This window comes from Leuciscus leuciscus, assembly GCF_965113295.1.
Source record: "Leuciscus leuciscus genome assembly, chromosome: 7".
Taxonomy (NCBI): domain Eukaryota; kingdom Metazoa; phylum Chordata; class Actinopteri; order Cypriniformes; family Leuciscidae; genus Leuciscus; species Leuciscus leuciscus.
Genome location: NC_138731.1, coordinates 1,232,499 through 1,255,073, shown reverse-complemented (window position 1 = coordinate 1,255,073; position 22,575 = coordinate 1,232,499). Strand labels below are relative to the sequence as shown.

Here is a 22,575-nt window from a genome sequence, read left to right as displayed (position 1 = left end):
AGCGAAATAAAATGGACCGAAAATTGCCTGTTGAATATTATAGGTTGTATTTTTAAACAGTTTGAATATTTTGGAAGTGAAATATGAATGGTGAATATGGATTATTGAATTTTTAATAATGAAAAGGTGTTTGAAATGTTTTTAATTGAAATATTCACAGCTTAAATATTCAACCATGTTGAATTTCAGCCCATAAAAATGCAAGCCCTAAAAATACAATGCATTAAAATGCAAGCATGGTTAATGTAAGGCCTATTTTTTTTTCAAGTAGTGCAATTCAACAGGCTTTTTATTTCAAAAACATTTGACATTATTTTTCTTCCATAGTCTTTTGTGTTACCTCTTCTATGTTCTCCTGAATGTATTTGTATATTTACAAATGTTTCTTCAATAAAAAAAATTAAAAATAATGACGGAATTACGTTGTGTTTCGTTGCTCCCTTCAGTGCCTACCTTCAAAGGGAGGAGGGCATAGATCACTTCCGCTTCGGGAAGTTTACCTGAGTTATGTCATAGTGATCGTGTGTTGAGCAGCCATAGATCACCACAGACTCTTCTCAGTGTTTAATGATACTCTAGATCAGCGGAGACGGAGAGAGTGAGACAGCAGCCATGAGGAGGAATAAAGCTGAGGTGGAGAGATATATTTCTGCAGCTCAAGACTCTCCCTCTCAGAAACTGGTAAGTGATGATAATGTCAGGAATAATGCCGCGTTCCAGGCAACCTGTTACCCGTGTTTTTCCAACTCGTAATTGGGAGTACATCGATCTAGTAGTACGAGTTCACGGGTGGGAAGTCACGGGTTTGACTGCCGTTCCAGTGCACTTTCACGGGTATAAGGTTGGAAAAACACGGGTTACAGGTTGCCTGGAACGCGGCATAAGACGACGATGTCTTCAGTGTTATATCGCATGAACTTTCCTTAAGTAGTTCACTGTTTCAAAGTCACTCAGCCTCGCTTCTCCTCTCCACGCAAATGTTGACAGGAACACCTCAGTGGAGTTTCAGAGGTGTTTACACCTGTTCACAGATATTACACTGAGCAGATATAGCTGTTATCAAAAATATTTCATTTACACTTGGTCACATAAATGTGTCTCCGCAAAACGGATATAAATCCAACCTTCAATTCCTGCGCTGTAGACTATAATGCAAATGTAATTGAGTTCACGTCACCGAAAGCAACAAATATGAGCTGGAATGTATTTTTCAACAGTAATTTAAAAATCAAAAACTGTAGGCTAATGGGAGAGAGCGGCAACAGCACTGCTAAAATCATTAAGTTTCTTTACTTTTAATGATGATGATTGTGTATTAAACATCTGCGACTTTCACTTTCATTTCCGACAGTTTGCTGAAGCGAAACCCAGCTAACACACGACGTAACAGTTACGCAATACGTACTTTTTGGTCATATAATAGGCTTGTTTGAGATGCGCCTCGCCTGAAGTGTATCGAGACTAGAGTAGCGCTGTAGTGAGAGGAGGAGTGAAGAAAGTGCAGATCTCTCTTCTCTAGTGGATCAGAGTCACACACCTGTGAGATTAAAGATGTACAGATCTCTCTTCTCTAGTGGATCAGAGTCACACACCTGTGAGATTAAAGATGTACAGATCTCTCTTCTCTAGTGGATCAGAGTCACACACCTGTGGGCCAGTTGTTCAAAAAGTTTAATCTGGATCAGAATGATCTGGATTTGGAAATCCCATGTTTTGCTATCTAGGATCAGGTAATCCATCTTACTTTGTACCGGTTTTTTCAAAGCAAAATTGGATTGGATCCCCCTGATCTGGATGTAAACTTTTTCCGATTACCAAATCTGGATTACTGGTGCTCTACGGAACCTCCAAAGGGACATGGTCATGTAAAAAAATATTAGATAGAAAAAAAAAATATATATATATTTCATTGCTTTTGCGTTCTCATTTTTTTCTTTTTCTCAAAAGTTTCGCATAGCGTTCAACAAAAAAACTTTGTGTTCGCTTGCAAAGATCTTTTGACTGGTTCATCTCTTATAATTGTGCCAATGTAGTTTAGAAACAGTGATAAAACACTTTGAATTAAATATAATATTTTTGTTTGATTTTTACAGCTGTTTGGGGATTATTTAATGGCGCCAAAATCTCTTTTTTTACAGTAGGCTACCGAAATGTCTAATGTCTACTTCTAATGTATTACTTTAACAGTTAAGCTAATCAAAAGCAAAATAAAAATATGTATATTACATGATACAAATGTTGTATTTTTGACCAATTTTAAAGTTTTACTACATTTTCTTCCTGGAATCCACCTTGAAATCCTATCCCCTGTTGGGATCAGGATAATCCTGTTTTTTGGATCAAAGTTATCCAAATCCTACTGACAAGTTCTGAACAACACAAACTGAAGGTTTGATCCAGATTAAAACTAGGATTGGATTCCATGATCTAATCTGATTTCAGATTCCTTCTTTCCCTTTTGAACAACCCATTTTCAAGATTTGATCCAATCCGATAACCAAAATCCGATTATCTTACCTTTGACCAACTGGCCCTGTGAGATCAAAGATGGATGTCGCAGGATTCACGCTCGTGTACGGTGTTGCTAAACTGGATGTAATTTAAGTTATGTTGCTTTTATATGATGAAAATAAATATAATGAACAAGACACCCAAAGTACTTGTTATTTAATTCCATTCCAAATACGTGTTTGTCAATAATTCTTTCTTTAATACAGACATGTGATATATATATATATATATATATATATATATATATATATATATATATATATATATATATATATATATATATATGGCATCACATAACCCATATAGAGATTGCACTGTCAGAGATTTGGGAATATTCACACATAATTTATACACATAAAACTTGATATCAGAGTTTTGAAATCAAACATTTGAAAAGAGATCAATATATCACGGTTGTTTAAACCAATGAGCATTAAGCTGTGTCGTCAGTAAGTCGTTTGGAGAGCAACTGCGCTCGACTGCAGAATCCGACACGTGCGTCTCGCGAGAGTTTCCTGGCATACGTCAGCATGACATCAGAGCCAGGTATGGAGGTATTTTTGGTGCAAAACTACTGAACGCCTGTGACAGTGGAATGTGTAGTTGTAGAGAATAGCCACACATGTGTATCAGTAAATTTGAAGTCACAGAGAGAAATGTTTTAAGAGTTGCAAACTTGTAGACTTTTTTTTATCTTCCACAAACACAACACAACAGTTACACCTTCTCAAATTCTTCATTGCAGGTGCACAAATCCTATTCTACAAATCACAAATTAAGAAACTCATACGCTCACATGTTTGCTACAGTTGCTGCAGTGAATATGGTGCAAAACGCATTTACACCCCGCATCAAGAAATGTGAAGTCACGGAGAAATGTTGCTCATCTGCAAATCAGTATATGAATTCATCCAATGAGAGTTGCACACTTGTAGAATATTTTCTCACAAATGTCTTGTATATTTTTCTAGCACAAACACAAGTACATAACTACAGCTGCTTGAATCTGCTGCGACCAATCTCAAACACTGTTTTTAGCTTTCAAGTGACAAGTTTCGCGCGCTCTCCCTTTTGCACCAAGTGCACCGTGAAATGTGGGGCAAAAGTGAGTTGTGCATCTGTAGAGGCAGTGGGCGGAGCCCATATATACTGTATATATATATATATATATATATATATAAGCCTATATTATATAATTGAACACCAGATTTGTTGTGTATGTATATGTTGTTGTACTAACATATACGTGTAGGGCTGCATAAAATAACCACAACAATAGCCTGGCGGCCTATAACTCGTTAAAAAGGAACACTTCAGTAACACTACACTAGAGAAAAAATATATAGATTATCAAATGTTACTTCAAATGTTTCCATTCGTTATGAAATGAGATGGAGTAAAAACATGAAGCCTAATGTTTGATGCGTTTTGCTTTTCAAACTCACAGTGCGAGCAGAGAACATTTACTGACACGATCGAGCCGCTCCAAACTATGAAACATTATTGTTAGCCTACCACATTATACATATCTACTTTTGAGCAGATATCCACAAACACAGTATTTAACATTAAACATGGGTCTAAACATTATAATATTCACCATATTAGAGTATAAACACTCATACTAGCCTACTTGTATATCATGCTGTGTTTTATTATCATAAAAACATCCTCGTGTCGTACATGTATATAAATTTAGCATTAAAAGGTTGCCTACCTGTCTATAGTTCATATTTCAACATGTTTATGTCTATATACATTTTAGTCTGGCACCATTTTGACTAGTTGCTACAATGTAAAGTTTATGCAACACTAACATGCTTACTATTATGAGTGTAAATTCCTTACCTAAAAATCTCTCATCTTCAAATCATTGCCAATTAAAAGGTCCTGTTTTTGCCCTCCGAAATATTATAATAGTTGAAAGACACGGCTACAAGTGAGACTGTGTATCGTGATGCTGTACTATTCTACTAATTGAAAATGTATTATGCAGTAACTTACAATATTACTCTGAGAGTGTGTGTGTGACCGTGATTTATGTGCATACATGTCAGTCACTCTTTTTTTACTGTCTGGTGCAGCATCGCTCGTCAAGTCCTTATGAATGTGAATGTGATAATGGATGATAGGTCTGAACTGTGTCTCATTATCTTGATGGTATTCCCGGGCTCTCTCACTGGTGATCGTTACACATATATGCTGTTTAAACATGGATTTTATTCATTCATTTATTTTATTTATTTATTTATTTTATCTATATTATTTTACATACACTGATGTTTCATGGAACGTTAGGTCACGATTATTTTTCAAAAGTAATGGAAAAGTCATGGAAATGTATTGGTAGAAATGTGTACGAATCCTGGATTATCCATTTGAGTCGCAGTGCATGATGGGAACTGAGCCCCACCTAGACCGTGTTGAATGCAATCAAATAGTATGAGTGATCTCGCTCAGTATTTCTCATTAAGTGCAATGAACTTTGAGTTCAGCAGCTTTTCCAGAAACTCCGTTCATCAGATGTGCCAGATTCATGAACTCTGTTCTAAATACTCATTTAGATTCATTCATTTCAATTTCATTGAAGTATAATAGTTTCCTCTGCTCTGTACATTTAATTACTTTCAACTTTAGGGTTTACAGTGTTAAAGATTTAAGCTGAATATTATATGGTATACAGTTCATATATACATCATTACACAGATATTGTTTAATTGTGAGACTAACCTGTTTTGTGTCTTGCAGAAGTCAGTGCAAGGGTTTGTGTTTGCCAAACTATACTTTGAGGCTAAAGAATATGAACTTGCTAAAAGGTAGGCTAACTCCTTTGCTCTGTCTTCTGTATAATGCCTGGTTTCTCTGTGAAGTGATGTGTTTCTCTTACACCATTGGGTCATAGGCATGTTTCGGAGTATTTGACTGTAAAGCCGAAGGATCCTAAAGCACACAAGTTCCTCGGGCAGCTGTTCGAACGGGACGGGGAAACGGACAAAGCTGTGGGATGTTACAAGGTTCGGATTCCCTTCATTTACTCTGACATGTTTCTCTACGGCAGTGGTCTTTGAATACACACTTCAGCTGTGGAGTTTAACAATAATAGTGCTGGAAAAATATACATGCATACAAAATTATCTGAAATGTTTCCTCAGTGTCGATACACGGGTAACTCCTGCGTTTCCTCTCTCTCTCGGACACACTGCAGTCTGTGTGTTGGTATTCAGTGATATAGTGTGTTGCGCTGCATGTTTCAGAGTGAAGCGCAGCTCTGTGTTCATTAATACGCCATCAACTCATGATCCGGTGTTTTCAGCGTCTCAGAGCGGCTTCACAGTGAGTGAATGCAGTGAACTCCATCTGTACGTGAGCTGCCAGTCCAAACCTGCTCTGGGTTCATCAGCTCAAGCTGTTATTACCTTTTAATAACCGAATAATAGTAAGAAAAAGAAAAAAACCTATAGATATCATTCTGCGTATACGATAAAACATCGATTATGCTCATCTCTGGTAACTCTGTCTTGAGTAAAACAGCTCTATATTGAAGCGCTTACCAAACACCCGATCCAGAAGTGATGTGACCTGTTGTACAGAAATGGAAGTTTGTTGATCATAACCCGTGTTGGTTTATCTCGAGGGTATCAGTTTCTCTCTCCTCACATTCAGTTATAAAACATTTAGTGCAGGTGAAGCACATCAAGAATATTCTGCCCTTTGTTTCCAAGGTTGTTGTATTTTGTAACTTCTAAAACACTTTTAAAGTTTTAGCATGTAATGCTGATGTTTGTTTCTGAACTCCAGCGTTCAGTGGATCTGAATCCGGCTCAGCCAGACCTGGTTCTGAAGCTGGCGGAGCTGCTGTGCGGGAAACCAGAGCCTGACAACCGGGCCGAGTTCTGGGTGGAGGAAGCTGCCAAGCTGCTGCCGGGACATCCCAACGTCTTCAACCTGAGGGTCAGTGCAGTACATCACATCACATCACATCACATCACATCACATCACATCACATCACATCACATCACATCACATCACATCACATCACATCACATCACATCACATCACATCACATCACATCACATCACATCAATCACATCACATCCACTGCTCTGAACACACCTGCTGTCCACTGAGTTCACCCTCTCTCTCTGATGCAGGAGAAGCTTCTGAGCACTCGAGGACAGAACGGCTCCATCCAGCTGTATGAGCTGCTTCAGTCTGAGCTCAAGCTGCGGCCCGACGACTCCTACATCAATGAGCGGCTGGTGCGTCTGTACAGCTCAGACGGCCGGCACGAGGAGGCGGTGAAGCACTGTCTGGAGGTGGAGAAGAAGGGCCTTCTGAGGGACCGTCTGGAGTGGTACGAGCTTCTGGTCAGCACCCTTCAGGTCAGTGATCGTCTCATTTCCTCTTATCTTAGACAAGCTGACTCTTACATGGGTTGCTTTTTGGGAGATTTTACCCAAAACTTGACAGTGTGCTCATTTATTCCCCTTCATTAATCAAATCCATAAGACTATTCTTCATCTTTTAAAACATTATATATTTTTTTTTTGGTAAAATCTTTATTTTAAGCATCAAGTTACTTTCAAAATGTGTTGTACTCGATTGTAAATACCATCTTTTGACGATGTAATCGTGCAGCTCTAGTGTCAGTACATGCTCTTCTGGGATAGAGAAGGATGTTTTGCGTTCTGTCTGTTTTGATGTGACTGTGAAAGGTTTGAGCAGATCAGGGGAAGTTGGTGATATCGAGAGAGTGATCTGTGTTTCAGGAGCATCTCTGCCGGCCGAGCGTGGCGTCGAACGAGCTTTGCAAGTTTCACAAAGAGCTGCTGTTAGCGCTCTGCAGCCGCGTCCGACTGACACTGAAGGAGAAGAGCTGTGAGGAGAGCGCTGATGCTCTCTGGAGGTACGGCAACACCAGCCTGTCTGGACACTACCACAACACTTGCTAAAATGAATCATGTCTCATGTAATCAATCAATCAATCAGTGTTTAAACCACATAAAAGGCGTCAATAAAACAGCTTGAGAACAATAATGCCACTGTAAGGGGATAATACAGTTAAAGGTGCTCTAAGCGATCCCGGGAGTCGTAACTTCTTGTTGACATTCGAATTGTTGTCAAACAAAACGGAGGCTAGCTAGACCCTCCCCCCTCCTCATCCCGTCTCCTCCCTCCTCCCCTCCCTTCCGGCATAAAGGAAAGTCAAAATAGTCACTACAAACAAAGTTAAGTTTTACTGATACTTCATTCAATGTGTAATGTCACCAAGTTAGATAAATGCTTTTATATATTGCAGAACAGAATGCAGAAAAAGAGAAACATTATCTTAAAATCGTTTCGCCACCTGAGGTTATAACTATAACTATAGCTCCCATACAAGGATGCAATAATAGCAAGATAACGTTAGCTTCGCGTTTCCCAGTGAGCATAAACCATGGCGGTGGCGTAAACAAATTTAGTCAAAGTTGTCAATAGCCTATAAATGAACATTCAAATTCATAACAAACAGTGGATGAAAACAATCGTTCACACAAATTGTCGCCCTACTGTGAATTTGCTTGATCATTTACAATAGAGATTGATCGCTAGCTGAAACATACATGTTGTATTCACCAAAGTTAACGCTGACTGCATAGTTCTAGCTAATTACATCCTTGTGTTGGTTTGGCGAACATGAACGTCAGTTTAGAAAGAAAAATGGATTTACCTGTTCTGCAAAAACAGAGCAACTATGTCGGATTGTAATCCTTTCTCTGCCGGCGGAGTTCTCGATCGCCACCTTTCGAAGGTTTTTCCGATGTAATTTCGGGACTTCACGCGTTTCTTATCCTTGTCCCTCTTCTTTGCAATTTGTTCATCGGAACGTCGTCTCTTTGGTCGTGTGTCGGCCATAATTCAAACTTCCCTCTTCATGCTTCTCTGTTCTCTCTCGTCTCTCCTCCACACCCCCTTCATGTGTACGCGCACTAACCCCACCCTCCAATGCTTCTTGTTGGTGATTGGCTGGAGCACTGTTTGTTGTGTTTCGTGGTGCGGGTGAGCCCAGTTTGTTTTTGTTGCCGTTTGTGGAGCCTGTGGTGTCTAGAGAGACCGCTTTTTTTTACAGTGTGTTCAGGGGACAGGCAGCTAGCGGATAGTGAGGAGATGTTTGCTGTATGTGACAAAAAATTTTTTGGCCTAAAAATCGCGTCGCATCACTTAGAGCACCTTTAAAGACCGACGGACCAGATATGATTCATGAAGACCAGGAGTTAGAAGTGCAGTCAATTTAAAAGAAGGGTCAGAATTATAATAAATGTAAGATTTTTTTTTTTTACTGAAGATAGTTTGCAGTTTCATCAGCAGAAGTTCAGCTTCAAGACTCACAGGAGTTTGTAGGCCGCCCCGTTTACAGTTACAAAGATCAACAGTTATTCCCTTCACAAAGGTCTAAGCTACGTCATCGCTTCAGGTTGAATGATTCTGATTGGCTAAGAAATGGATAAACATAGTAATTTTTCACACATATACAGATAGACGGAAGCATATCTCCATTGATTTTGCGGCTGATACTCGGACCCTGAAGTTAGGCACGTCGTGACCTTCCGGGTCGCAGATTTGGGTTATTGGGCGCCAGCATGTCCAGAACAACAACTCAGTCCATCTCCAATAATGCCAGTGGTTCCTTAACCTGTAACCAAGAATACTACCACACACACAGCTTCTTCAAGGTTGGATTTGGTCGGGCTTTAACAATAAACAGGAGAGTTTTCTCAAAACATCCATATAACATGTTCTTTCTCTCAGTGAGAGGACACTTTAATCTAACACAGTAAAGTAAAGACTTTAACTAAGAAATTTTCACTTAAACTATTGGTTCCAATGACCCCTGTGACCTATAGCTGTCATGGTGAGCTAGAAGAACAGATATATGTTTTAACATGTTGAAGACCTTTCTCAAACAAACCGAGTCCATATTTCATCTCTGGAAGCTGGGCTAAATAAGCAAGCACTGTTACTGCATTCAGATATCAAATACAGACATTTGAGAATACATGAAAAGAACATTTCACATGATTTCAGTAATCATACTGGTAACTTCTGTAACTTAGTAAAATACCATAAGCTTAGAGAAGTCATTCAGAATCACCCCCTTCACCACATTTACCTCAGAAAAGCCATTCAATGACCATAAACACATAGTCAGCTAGAAAAATAAGTCTAGAGAGGAGTTGGGGTTAAATATATTCACTACTACACAGGGCTCCGAACCGGTTCAAGAAACAAAAAGAAAAAAAACGGAAACTACACTGCAAAAAATGCTTTTCTTACTTAGTATTTTTGTTTTGTTTCCAGTCCAAATATCTAAAAATTCTTAAATCAAGAAGCATTTATTAGAGAAGTAAAATGACATAAGAAATTCTATTTTGTTTTAAGGTAAAAAGAAAGTACTTTAAGTAATTTTGGCTTAAAACAAGCAAAATTATCTGCCAATGGGGTAAGCAAAAAAATCTGAATAAGAATGGAAAACAAGAAAAAAAATCTGAATTTGAAAAAAAAACCAAGATTTTTTTGCTTACCCCATTGGCAGATAATTTTGCTTGTTTTAAACAAAAATTACTTAAAGTACTTACTTTTTACCTTAAAACAAAATAGAATTTCTTATGTCATTTTACTTCTCTAGTAAATGCTTCTTGATTTAAGAATTTTTAGATATTTGGACTGGAAACAAAACAAAAATACTAACTAAGAAAGCATTTTTTGCAGTGTAACACATTTTTAACAGGAACAAACAAAAACGAAATCAATTTTAAACGTTCTGAACAGAAACACTTATTTGAAATGACTATTAACTTGATAATAACGTTTATCTTTGTTTAATATTTTAATTTGGCAGTAAACCAATCATGAATTCAAATGCAATTGTGATGTTGACGCATCCAATGTGAGTGAAATGCCTGCGCTCAGTTGTCAAGTCATCCTATGTAATGTGCTGGCATTAGCTGTTGGATCGCAGGAGTTTATTATCCGAGGATATGTCACCATGGCAGGTTATATCCAGCGTGGTGTGCTTTAACACCAGTGAAAATTGCAGGTTGAATGAATGAATGAATGAATGAATGAATGAGGCATTTATATAGTGCTTTCACATGTACTACTGTACACCCAAAGCGCTTTACAATCATATCAGGGAATCTCTCCTCAACCACCACCAGTGTGAGCATCCCACTGGGATGATTACAGGTGACTAATTACAGGTTAGTGTAGAACTAGTGTAGAACTGCTACTGTTCAGGATATTTAAAATAAAATGTATGTTTAAATTATTAAACGCCTTGTTGTCAAAGTTAGTATTGTGGCTTTATGTATAGTCAGACTCTTGCATTTCGTTATATTATATTTTCCAAAATCAAGCTCAAATAGCATTTTGATGTGTTTCACCAGTGAAAGTCTAAGATTTGTGTTTTATCCATCATTAGAACGGCCGCATCTGAGTTAGATCTGAGTGCCTCGCATTAAGGTTTTATTAACTTACAGGTTACAAAGTTATTGTAGCTATGTAGCAATATATTTGGCAAAAAGCTTGTGTTATAAAAGATGAAGTGCTATGCCCAGGCAAATACCTGACTAAGACACTCCACAATTCTCCACTCCATAAATACATAAAACATTAGCCTTTACACACATCGTGTTTCGAATGAAGAAAACGCTGTACTTATTCATAGAACCAGTTCTTTGTTTACCCTTGCACTGCAAACAAGCAAAGACAGTCTCCAAAATGCGTGCAGGACATTCACGATTGAGGCGGATTGAGCTTCTGTATGAGGTTTTGCCGACAGTTTGAGGATCCACTCGGTTTAGTCACAAGCTCTTTGTATAAAGTTTCATTCAAGCTCTGTTATAAAGTATATTTTATATACTGTTATAAAGGCAATTTTTTTTTACCTTATTAACCAGTATTTTTTCTAATCAAACCGTTTTCGGAAAGCTAATGTTACAAAAGGAACGCATGAACAGAAACGTTAAAATAGGGTTAGGTGAACCGATAAAATTTTATACTACATATTCATTATATTTTTACTTAATGTATGCTTGAATAAATCATCATGAAAACAAGTTATGACACCCACGTTTAAATGTTTATATTTCAACATATCATTAAAGGTTGATATAAAAACTGCCTTAAGGGCAATTTAAATGTTTGTAGTGAACTTTGAGTGTTGATTATTAAATGAATTTGATTAATTGATCATTAAATAAACTTTATTCACTTCAGAGCATCACTAGTTTGTAGCAGTAACAGTGCCTGCACTATCACTAAGGCCCCATTTACACTGCATGGTTCAAGTGACCCAATTCCGATTTTTTCCTCTCATGTGGCACAGATCGGATATGACCGGTGAACGTCTAAGCAGGAAAAAACCGCATGGATTCCGATTTTCTCAGATCGGATTCAGGCCTCATTCATATGTGGTAATAAATCGGATATGAATCGGATACGTGCATTTGCGTGTGCCATGTAAGCAGACAAATCGGATATTCCCCAGTAAATGCGAGTCGTACGTCATTAAAAAAGTGACGTCAACTCAGGTGGACACCACCAACTGAGAACACATGACTTATTATAGGCGCGATGGAGGACGAAGGCTCAACACAGTGGAGTAATTTTTTCTACACCTTACGAGAGCAATGTTTTGCTGACCTTTGAAAATAGTGCGGAAAGCAAAACACTGCATAATTAGAGATGCGCGGATGAGCTCCAACGTCACCCGAATCAAATCATCCACTCGCCACTCACCCGCACCAATATTTTTTTCTGATTTAAGTATCCGCACCCGATAGTCAAAGTTATTATTCTTATGTGTGGTTACGCGTGAGGATAAATGGATGATCATCACCTTCAACAGCGGACTCGATGACGGTTGATGATACAATGATGAATGAACATTTCTTTAAAACAAAATTTATTTGACAGAATTTCATTTTCTTAATGGCATAAACAGGCTTTACTCCCTTGAAACTTAAACTGGAATGGAACATGCTCATATTTTAGAGAATGTAGTTAATATTTTCATTAATAATGATTTATCTATCCAACCGCGACCCAACCGAAATTAATCAGAATGTTATTTTTATTAGCCTACTTGACCCGCCCGATCCGCGGATTAGCCGCAGAGCCCCCGTGGATATAACTGCGATCCGCGCATCACTATAATAATTTTGTCTGCTTCTGCATCCATTGCATATAGAGCTGTTTTACTTCATTTTCCGGGCCAGAACGTCTACATTGGGTTGTTTTGGCAGTGAATAGTGTAAATGCAAATATCGGATACGGGTCACTTTTAAAAGATGATGTAAGCGGGTCGTCAAAAAAATCGGATATAGTCAGCAAATCGGAATTGGGCATCAAGACCTGCAGTGTAAATGCAGCCTACTAGTCTTTCAGTTTTTTGGGGTTTTTGCTCAACAGGTTACAACAAATTAATCAGGTTTTTAATTGACAGGAATAAGTTCATAAAGCCACTTTGGCTGGTAAATGATAGTGGCAGTTTTCACCCAGACTCATAGATGTCTTTTCTTCAATGTTAGCCTGCTAGATAACGTCAGTGCTTCAGTCAGCAGACTTCAGGTTCACGCGTTCATGAAATATTCACGCCATGTTTCTCCTGCAGTTTGGACCGTGCGATGCAGTCCCTGAAGAACACGGCCACGAACACTCTGGACGAGCTGTCGGAGATGTTCACGGAGACGAGGGCTCAGCTGTACCTGTACGCCGGGACGCAGCTGCTGAAGACGGCGCAGGACGGGCTGCAGCAGTGGAGGGCTGTGCAGGATTTAGCCGCGCTCTGTTATCTCGTGGCCTATCAGGTATGATGGGCGCTTCCTCTAGGGCTGGGGAAAAAATATTGATTTCTCGATTTCAACCAATTCTCATTTTGAAGAACCGATATGGATTCATAAATACCAAGAATCGATTTTTCAGTATGTACTGATCAGTTGATGAATGAACAAAGCTTTGTAGCACTTCCCATCCAATAAATTGCAATAAGCTTTGTTACTTCTGATCTGAAACAAAGTCTCCTCTATCAAATTCTGTCCATTTACGAAATTCAAACGATAAATACCGTTTTAGCGCTCTTTAGTGTGTGGTTACAGATGAAACCATCATCTCTTCCTCTTTACTACTAGTTACAGCAGCAAATAAACATGAACGAACATCATAAGGAATGTTGAAAGATACAGAACAACTTACTGAAATGGCTGTGCAAATACTTCTACTGATGCTACTGGACACATCTTCAGTGATGTTCTTGGAATCATTGGGTGTTTTGGCGTCTTTCAACATCATACACCCTCATCCAGGCGACCCAGCTGTCAGACCCCAGCTTGTGTCCAGTTGTCAAATCTAGCTAAACTGCCCCCATGGATATCCTCTCTTGAGCCATAGCCATCTTGAGGCTTTCTCTGCCGCTTCAGTGGTATTGCGGATGGCTCTTCTTCTCCTCACTCCATCAATGCCATCAGACTGAAGACTCTGGACAGGGATCGGGCTACAAAGCTCCTGCATCCTACCTCTATTGGGAGACACCTTGCTCTCCATCTGGCTTGTCGACACTCGCTGACCAGTCCTTCGTACTTGGAGAGCTTCCTCTCAAATGCCTCTTCCAGGCGGTCTTCCCAAGGGACTGTAAGCTCCAACAGAACTACTTGTTTGGTGGAATCAGACAAAAGAACGACATCTGGTCTTAAGGTGGTGGTCACAACGTGGTTGGGGAACTTGAGTTGCCTCTCCAAATCCACTAATAGCTGCCAGTCCCACGCAGTGGCCAGGATGCCTGCAGATGATTTTGCAGCTGGTCTTGGCTGCTCTCCAGCTCTGACGTAGGCGATGGCTTGCTTGGAGGGGCAGGAGCGCTTGGCCCACTCGACTCCTATAGCAATGGCTTCAGCGATGGCCTTCAGCACCTGGTCATGCCTCCACCTGTACCTTCCCTCTCCCAGTGCCTTTGTGCAGCAACTCGGAATGTGCTCTTGGGTTCCACGCTTATAGCACAGTGGGCATGCTGGTGACTCCACCTTGCCCCATATGTGAATGTTTGATGGGCTGGGAAGCACATCGTATACCGCCTGGATGAGAAACTTGATCCGCTGTGGCTCTGCCTTCCACAGCTCCGCCCATGTCACCTTCCTCTGGATCGCGCTCTCCCATCGTATCCAGGTACCCGGTTGCCTCATTCCTACTGTCCTGCAGGTTCTCTCTTCCTCGACCACTGCTCTCACCTCCTCCTGGACTAGACGGCGCTTTTCCTTCCCTTTGATGGTGTCTATGTGGGCAGTTGAAAAGCAACCCAGTCCAGCCCTACCTCTTGTTACAACCCCCACCAGCCTTTTGTGATGTAATCTAGCCTCTGCTTGTCGAACAGCTTCCTCAGCCTTCCATTTCCGACCAGTCCTCACTTCAATCCCAGCCGTTGCCACTTGAGTCTTTCTTCTTTCTTTCTTTTCTTTATTTATAAAGCACATTTAAAAACAACCCTAGGTTGACTTGCTGTACATGACAATTTACAAAAGGATAAAAGACAACTACATAACATATTTTAGACTAACAACATCTGTTCAAGAAAATAGGATCTAAGCATAGATTTAAAAACAAAAAAAGATGTTGCTGTTCGGATAGCTACAGGAAGCTTGTTCCAGAGTGCTGGACCAGCAATAGAAAAAGCTCGATCACCACGGTGTTTCAATCTAGACCTAGGGATGAACAACATTCCTAAGTGTCCCGATCTAAGTGGGCGCGAAGAGTTGTGTGAATGCACCAACTCAGCAAGATAGACTGGTGCAAGATTATGTAAAGATTTAAAAACTAGGGTTAATATTTTGAATTCTACTCAGAAAAGCCATTTTCACAAATTTCAATGTCTGAAATAAAAAGCCATGAGTCAGAACCAGATCCAGAGTGTGACCTTAGATGTGCGTGGATCCCTGCACCCACTGCATAAAATTGATTGAATCAGTAAAAAAAAAAAAAAAAAAAACAGAAATCGCTGGAGCATGACTTTGTAGGGCAACAAATATGAATATTAAAATCACCCAATAACAGAATCTTTTCAAACTTTGTTACTATACCCCCCAGAAAATCTGCAAACTCATTTAAAAAGAGTTTGTCTCTGTAGAGTAGAGTCTCTGTATAACAACACTTCCCTATCTCTCGTTACCTTGAACTCCTCTTCCAAGGACTTGAGCGGCAGTTGCAGTTCGTTGCGGTGCCCGAAGAGTGCGATGCTACTTAGATTTTTCGGAAGCCCCAGCCATCTTCTGAGGTGGCTGCTGACCTTCCTCTCTAAGGTTTCCACAGTCGAGATTGGCATTTCTTAGACGAGTAATGGCCACAGGATCCTGGGAAGAATGCCATGCTGGTTTAGCCAAGCTTTAACCCTCTGGGGTCTGGGCTGTTTTTGGGGCCCTTGAGATGTTCTGACATGCCCTGACATTTGTGCTTTTTTCAGTTGCATATAAACATATTAATGGCAAAGGTGTAAATTCACTCTATATAGCACAAACAGGGCTACCATAATATGTGAGCCACGTGTATGTACATGTTTTCATTTTTGAGAGAATAATGTTTATGCATGGTTATTGAAAAAACTAAAAACTAAAATTTCTGAAATAAGGCCACAAAACACATAGTAAATATGTGTCAATAAGACTTTTGACTAATGGATGTCCTCGCCTAGAGTTTTTTCTTCAAAATTATGTGAAAATAGTCTTGCTTTATCGTTCACATAAAACCATACATTGATTTAAATTGATGTAAAACCGGTTTTGCTTGGAAAGCCAATATGCGAGGGGGGCGTGAACGAGGAGGGGTTTACACCTTAGAATACAATGTCCCACCCACTCTGCATAATGATGAGCCATTCACTCAGGTGTGACACTGACTGAGCCAAGAATGAATGCAAGGACAAAATATATATTTAGAAGAAGACTTATATTGACCATTTAAGATTTTGCTTACATCTATCTTGTAAATATGTATTGCTATTTTATTAAAAAGGTTACAATTACAACAATAATTACAATTTCAACAATATTTCAAGTGTACTCTTTCTTTGTAAAAAAAAATGATTATAGGCCTACATTTTATCTATGTATTCATTAGTTTGAATATAGTCAACATTGGAACAGCTAACATCTTAGTTGATGACTTTATTTTTGACAAAAATAGATATAGAAATTGCTAAACAAAAGCTTATTTGACGTGGCAGTATATTCTACAGTCAAAACTGTACCCAAATCTAGTCAACAAGATGTTGTCTTTCATATTTCGCCTGACTGTAACGTTGTTTTCATGAAATATTAGGGCATATTGTTAATTTGCAGTTTAATATGTTGCTTATACAAATAGCCTACATTTTATTTCAACATTTTTACTCATCTCAGTATAGCAATACACTTTGCTAAAACATCATCATTCATTCACACACGCAATTTAAATTTAACTTCTGGCAAAGATGAAGTTGACGATAGGCTATTGACTCGCGATCTTCGCAGTAGGCTAGTGAACGCACCGGAGAAATGCACATTTATTAGGCTACATAGTTTTTTGTTTTGGATGGTTTTGTTTAGAACCAGCTTTCTGTAAATATATTTCACATTTTTTAGACATGTGAGGCGAGTAGGCTACGGTCTGGTTAATGATGATCTCCAGTTCAAGCACCTTATGTTGTGATTGCTAGCCTATATTTACTTTAAATCCAGGAAATTTGTTAATGAAAAAATTATTAAAATTAAGATACAATTGATACAAAACGAAATTCGTTTTAAAGAAAGGATTTGTAGTTTCTGTTTTGAGGTCTCTGTGAAAGTTTGAAAGTCTTTTAGTGGGCTTTCAGAGCGCTCGCGTCCATAATGGAGAACTGTCACGTAATATTGTTTTTTCCTCATAAATGCGAACACGAAAAATAAAAGACAAAAGACTTTTAAGTAAAACTTACTCCGAAATTGTGTCCTCGGCGGAATTCGCTCTTCAAAATGCTGCCGTTCGTAGTCTGAGTTACAATCTTCCTCTGAGGAAACAACTTCCTCGCTGTCCAGAATCATCTGAAGGGCGTCTTTACTGGAGAAGCGTGCCATACTCAAAACGCGATGAGCTATCAGTAAGTCTGGTGAAGAAACTGTGTTTTTATGGCATTGATCGGGGGGCGTATGCGATGCATACTAGATCACCTAAACTATTTACCATTTGAATAGCGCCGGGGGCGGGGCGGCCTCAACTCATTATAGAGATAATGAGGCACAAGGAAAAACGGTACCTCTCCTTGCTTTCAAACGGATTACATGAGTTGAAAACATTATTTTTTTAAATAAATTACTTCATTTAAAAGAAGAGATTTCAAGCTTCATAAAGACATATCTCACGTGTCTGTGTGAGAAGTATTCGGTGAGTTAGTTCATTTTCGGACGCGTTTCAGAATGGACTACACTGACAGAGAGAAGGCAGAACTCGCTTCGTGTTTATTTTTCTTTATTTGGCGAAAAGCTCAACACTTTGTTTTTATTATGAGTATACACAAAAATAATAAACATGTAACAGAATCGATTGATGTACGAAACTCCTATGAAAAATCTAAGTCAACAGAGTATTTATGAGTTTATTTTACACTGATAAAAAAAAAGCGAGCTGGTATCGCCGGCGATACCGTAGACCTCAGGGGGTTAAACTTCCCTGTCAATCCAGACCAGTCCACTGACTTGAGCCATCTGTCCAGCTCAGTGCAGGTTTACTGGATTGATGCGGAGTCCCTCAGGGTGCTGTCAAAACCCAAAATCAGTCAATAAAACAGCTTGAGAAAGATGTCATGTAATGTTATATTTACCTCAGAAAAGCCATTAATTGTCCAAAAACTTGTTAGTCAGCTTGAAAAATTAACTTAGAACGGCCACTGTACAGTGTTATATCCTTATTTTCCTCAGGCTCCAAGACCCAAAGCCAAGAGCTTGAAAAGTGAGCAGGCGTCACATGAGCCTTTGGAGCTGCTGGCCTCGGACCGCCAGAGTCAGGCGGGTCACATGCTGTTGAACCTAAGCCGGGATGTGGAGCAGCTGCTGAAGGAGGTGGTGGAGGACTTCGGGAACCGGAACGGGCCGAGTCTTCTGTTCAACATGCTCTACGGCTCACAGGCACACGACCAGCTCTCCTTCATCTACAACGATGAGATACACATGGTCAGCGCACACATGCCCAGCACCGACGATCTGGCCAAGTGGGACAGCGGTGAGTGTCAGACAAACTGTATATTCGGTCCGGTGTAGTGCTGCAACCAATCACAAAACTCACTTTTTTTTTGTCACAGATGGGATAATTTTTCAAATCAGCAAAAAAAGGAGGGAGATAAACATTGTTGTTTGATTAACATTGACACAGACAGCAGCCTATATTTGTTAGTTCACCCAAACATTTTAATTGTCATCCTTTACTCACCCTTATGTCATTCCAAATGAGGTTCATTCTCATGTTAAGCAGCACGTTTGAGCTTCCTTGCGAAAACGAGAATGAACGAGTGCTTCTTGAAGAAGTACATTTAGTGGGTTTGTGGACAAAAGCCCATTCAAATACATTTCCATTGGACACATAGTCCCCCGAATGGATTGTAGGGTGAATTTGGATCCCGTTGACCTGTTATCTAAAAGAGGATTGTCTGCTTACCCCACCCTTCGTGCCCCCCAATTTGCTGACCCCTGAATAGGGGGGTTTTGGACACCTATGGGGTGTCCAACACTCACCTGTTGATCACACCCTCCCATACGCGGGCCTTTACATGTCCACTTCCTATAATTTTTGGGGATAAAATGTGGTAGTTGCTCACAAAACAGCACTATTTGTAAAGGGATGGGGCTCTTACCTGAAGGCCTCTAGTTCCTACAAACTACTATTTGTCCGTCTCTCTCTACCGGGAACAGGGGGACACTTGGGGTTTGGGCCCTGTCCCACTAACCCACTATTTGTCCTCTTCCCTACTACAGGAACAGAATGGCCCATCGACCCCGATGGCCGATTTCCCCCCCCCCCCCCCCCCCCCCCCCCCCACCTCCCGGGACCCCGTCCCCAGTCCCACAAACCCATTATTTATCCGCTTACCTATTAAGTTTACAAAAAGCACGCCTACATGGTCTTAAAGCAAAAAAAAAGAAGTAGGCTGAACTACTTTTGGGGTTTTGCGGTTCAGGGTCGGTCGGGTCGAGGCACAGCGTCCACAAAGCCACTTCCATGACCCATCAAACTTGTACTGAAATGTACACCATGGAAATGTCTTGTGCTTCCTTGAGAACCAATGAGGTTCATTATCTGGTGTTACGCAGCACGTTTGATCTTCAGCAAGAGCCAATGAGGTTCATTCTCGTGTTACGCAGCACGTTTGAGCTTCGGCAAGAACCAATGAGGTTAATTCTCGTGGTACGCAGCACGTTTGAGCTTCAGCAAGAACCAATGAGGTTCACTCTCGAGCTTTATGCAGCATGTTTGAGCTTCATTCTCATGTTACACAGAAGATATCAAGGATGAACGAAAGTTTTATTGGTTTGAAACAACATGAGGGTGAGTAAATGATCACAGAATTGAAGAAATGTTTGGGTGAACTAAACCTTTAAGACAGAATGCACGGATCCAATACAGTGATACACATCTGAATTTCTTTCTCTACTTTTAACATTCAGTTTAGATCGACTGTGTTTGAGGATACTTGCCAAGGTCTGAAACGCACCTCTCTCGGGTGTGTGCACAGATTATAGCGCGAGTGCCGAATTAAGTTCTCTTTCGCGTCTCCTTGTGCTTGAATGTTTAAATTGACAAGATTTACCCAAACACTCAAATGATAAACTTTTGTTCTATGATGGTTAAACTTTGCAATAATCCACGGGTCTTATGCCTGTCGAACTGTGGGGCGTGATGCGTACAGAACTGCGATCCATAACAGCACTAGTGCTGACGGCGGGGGGTGTGTTCACACAGGTGCGGTGCTGCTGCACGCGGGCGATCTTCAGCACCTGGCGTGGCTCGGCCTGCAGTGGGCGCTGATGGAGCAGAGTGTCAGCCTGCAGCGCTGGCTCAAGCAGCTCTTCCCTCGCCTCACGCTCGAGACCTCCAAACTAGACACCAACTCACCCGAGTCCATCTGCCTGCTCGACCTGGAGGTGCGTCCACCCCTCCTCATCCTCAATGAGGCACGGGGGAAACATTCACCCACATTTGCACATGCACAATCTCTTAAATTTTTTTTTTTTTTTTTTGTATAATGCAAGTATTCATTCATGTCTGATGATTGTTTTAGGTGCTGTTATAGGTGATGTAGCCTCTCTAAAATGCTGTTTTAGTTAATGCAGTAATTTAATGCCTGTGATTTGTATAATGCTGTAAAGCTCTTCCTAACATACTATTTGGCTCTACAGTTTGGCTGATGGCATTTTCACAAGATTGACGTAGGCCTATTGATGAATTTAATAAATCAAATGTATTTCTTAAGGCTGTAGTCCATAAGCACAGCACGTTTGGGATTAAAGTCTTGGCTGTCATACTGTCATAAAGGACTGGAAGTGGCAGGATCTCAGCGGACCTGATGAAGCACCTCAGCTGTGTATATGTGATGTGTTGCAGGTGTTCTTGTGTGGTGTTGTGTTCAGCAGTCAGACACAGCTACAGGAGACGGCACGGATGGCCTCGTGCTCCTCGCCACATCAGCCCCGGTGTTTGCCTCTGCACATCATCAGGCTCCTGTCGTCCGCCAAGCAGCGCGAGTGGTGGGACGCCGTCTACCGCCTGATCCACAAGAGAGCGCTGTGAGTGATCGCCCTGCTGTGAGTGTGAGGCTGACGTACGGCTTTGTGTCTGACTGAGTGTTTTCTGGTGTGTGTGTGTGACAGGTCGGGGGTGTCGGCTAAACTGCGGATGCTGGTTCAGCACGGTCTCGGCACGCTGCGCGCCGGAGAGAAACACGGCCTTCAGCCGGCGCTGCTCATCCACTGGGCTCAGCATCTCACTGACGTGGTACGTCTGCTCACAACCATGCTCATGATGCTCGTTCTGAGCCAGGAATTATGGGCCGCTCCGGTCTGATGAGTGTTTTTAGGGGGATAACGGTTGTTTTCTTTCAGGAAATAATGGATTTAAAAGGATTAAAGGGAATATAGAAAAAGTAACAAAACGGCTAAATAATTTATTGTAAGATAATCCATTGAAACTATTTGCAGAAAATATTTTATTTTAAAATATGCACGTATTCACTCTGAAAAAAGCAGCTCTGCAGAAGTCAATAGTGTCACCATCATTAAAGTAAAGACGTGATAGGAAAGCGAGTTCACTGTCATACTCTGAACACTTCATAACCCACCTCTGTTCTTACCTGAGATCATGCATGTGTAAATATGCCTCTGATTAGGCCAGTTATTATGCTGTGTCTCAGTAATAAAGCACACTTCATTTCTCAGATAGTACATCTGTAAACATCAGGAAGCAGCTCATGCAGTCGAGGGAATGAGCAGAGCTGGATGAATTAGCATTTTCATGTATTTGATCAGCACATGATTCCCATGCTTTGTTCGTAGTGTTGATGACTTCGTCAGTGTGTGAGTTTACTAGTCCAGACTGAGCAGGTGTGTCCTGATGGCGATGTGTGTGTTTGACAGGGGGAACGGGTGAACTCTTACTATGACCAGAAGGACTATGCAGGCCGCAGTGTGCACTACTGGAAAGTTGTGCTTCCCTTGCTTGAAAAAATCCGAAACAAACGCAGCATTCCTGAACCTCCGGAGCCGATGTTCATGCACTTTCACAGTAGAGACATACAGGTATGTACTTCCTTCCTGCTTCTGTTTCATATAGTGGTTTTGTCTCTAATGGTCTCTTTGTCTTCAGCCTTCTCAAGTGCGAGTATATGAGGAAGAGGCCGCCATAAGCTCCGCCTCACTGTTTGACATCGAGGGCAACACCGACGTGGCCATCGCAAAGCTGGAGAAGCTCAACAGCATCTCGTCTAACTGGCATCTTGCTAAGGTAACAGTGCTTTCTCTGGACGACAGTCACACTGGC

The 22,575-nt window shown here is 40.6% G+C and overlaps 1 protein-coding gene and 1 long non-coding RNA gene across 4 annotated transcripts in view; one reads left to right on the top strand and one right to left on the bottom strand.

Moving 5' to 3' along the window:
• The first annotated feature begins 487 nt into the window (after nt 1–487).
• Nucleotides 488–22,575, top strand: part of LOC309502179 (E3 SUMO-protein ligase RanBP2-like) — a 46,524-nt gene continuing 24,436 nt past the window's right edge. For all 3 annotated transcript variants that reach the window (XM_082174447.1, XM_082174446.1, XM_082174448.1), the window contains exons 1-13: nt 488–681; nt 5,260–5,327; nt 5,414–5,525; nt 6,310–6,462; nt 6,663–6,893; nt 7,281–7,417; nt 13,166–13,361; nt 18,468–18,768; nt 20,503–20,684; nt 21,145–21,326; nt 21,411–21,534; nt 22,173–22,334; nt 22,402–22,539. In XM_082174447.1, coding sequence (XP_082030573.1) covers nt 613–681; nt 5,260–5,327; nt 5,414–5,525; nt 6,310–6,462; nt 6,663–6,893; nt 7,281–7,417; nt 13,166–13,361; nt 18,468–18,768; nt 20,503–20,684; nt 21,145–21,326; nt 21,411–21,534; nt 22,173–22,334; nt 22,402–22,539 — 2,055 coding nt within the window. In that variant the 5' untranslated portion in view covers nt 488–612. The remainder of the gene's footprint in view (nt 682–5,259; nt 5,328–5,413; nt 5,526–6,309; nt 6,463–6,662; nt 6,894–7,280; nt 7,418–13,165; nt 13,362–18,467; nt 18,769–20,502; nt 20,685–21,144; nt 21,327–21,410; nt 21,535–22,172; nt 22,335–22,401; nt 22,540–22,575) is intronic.
• LOC309502208 lies at nt 1,040–2,742 on the bottom strand. The gene is made up of 2 exons (XR_014207194.1): nt 1,648–2,742; nt 1,040–1,592 (listed from the first exon to the last, which is right to left on the bottom strand). It is a non-coding gene; the product is annotated as an uncharacterized lncRNA (long non-coding RNA).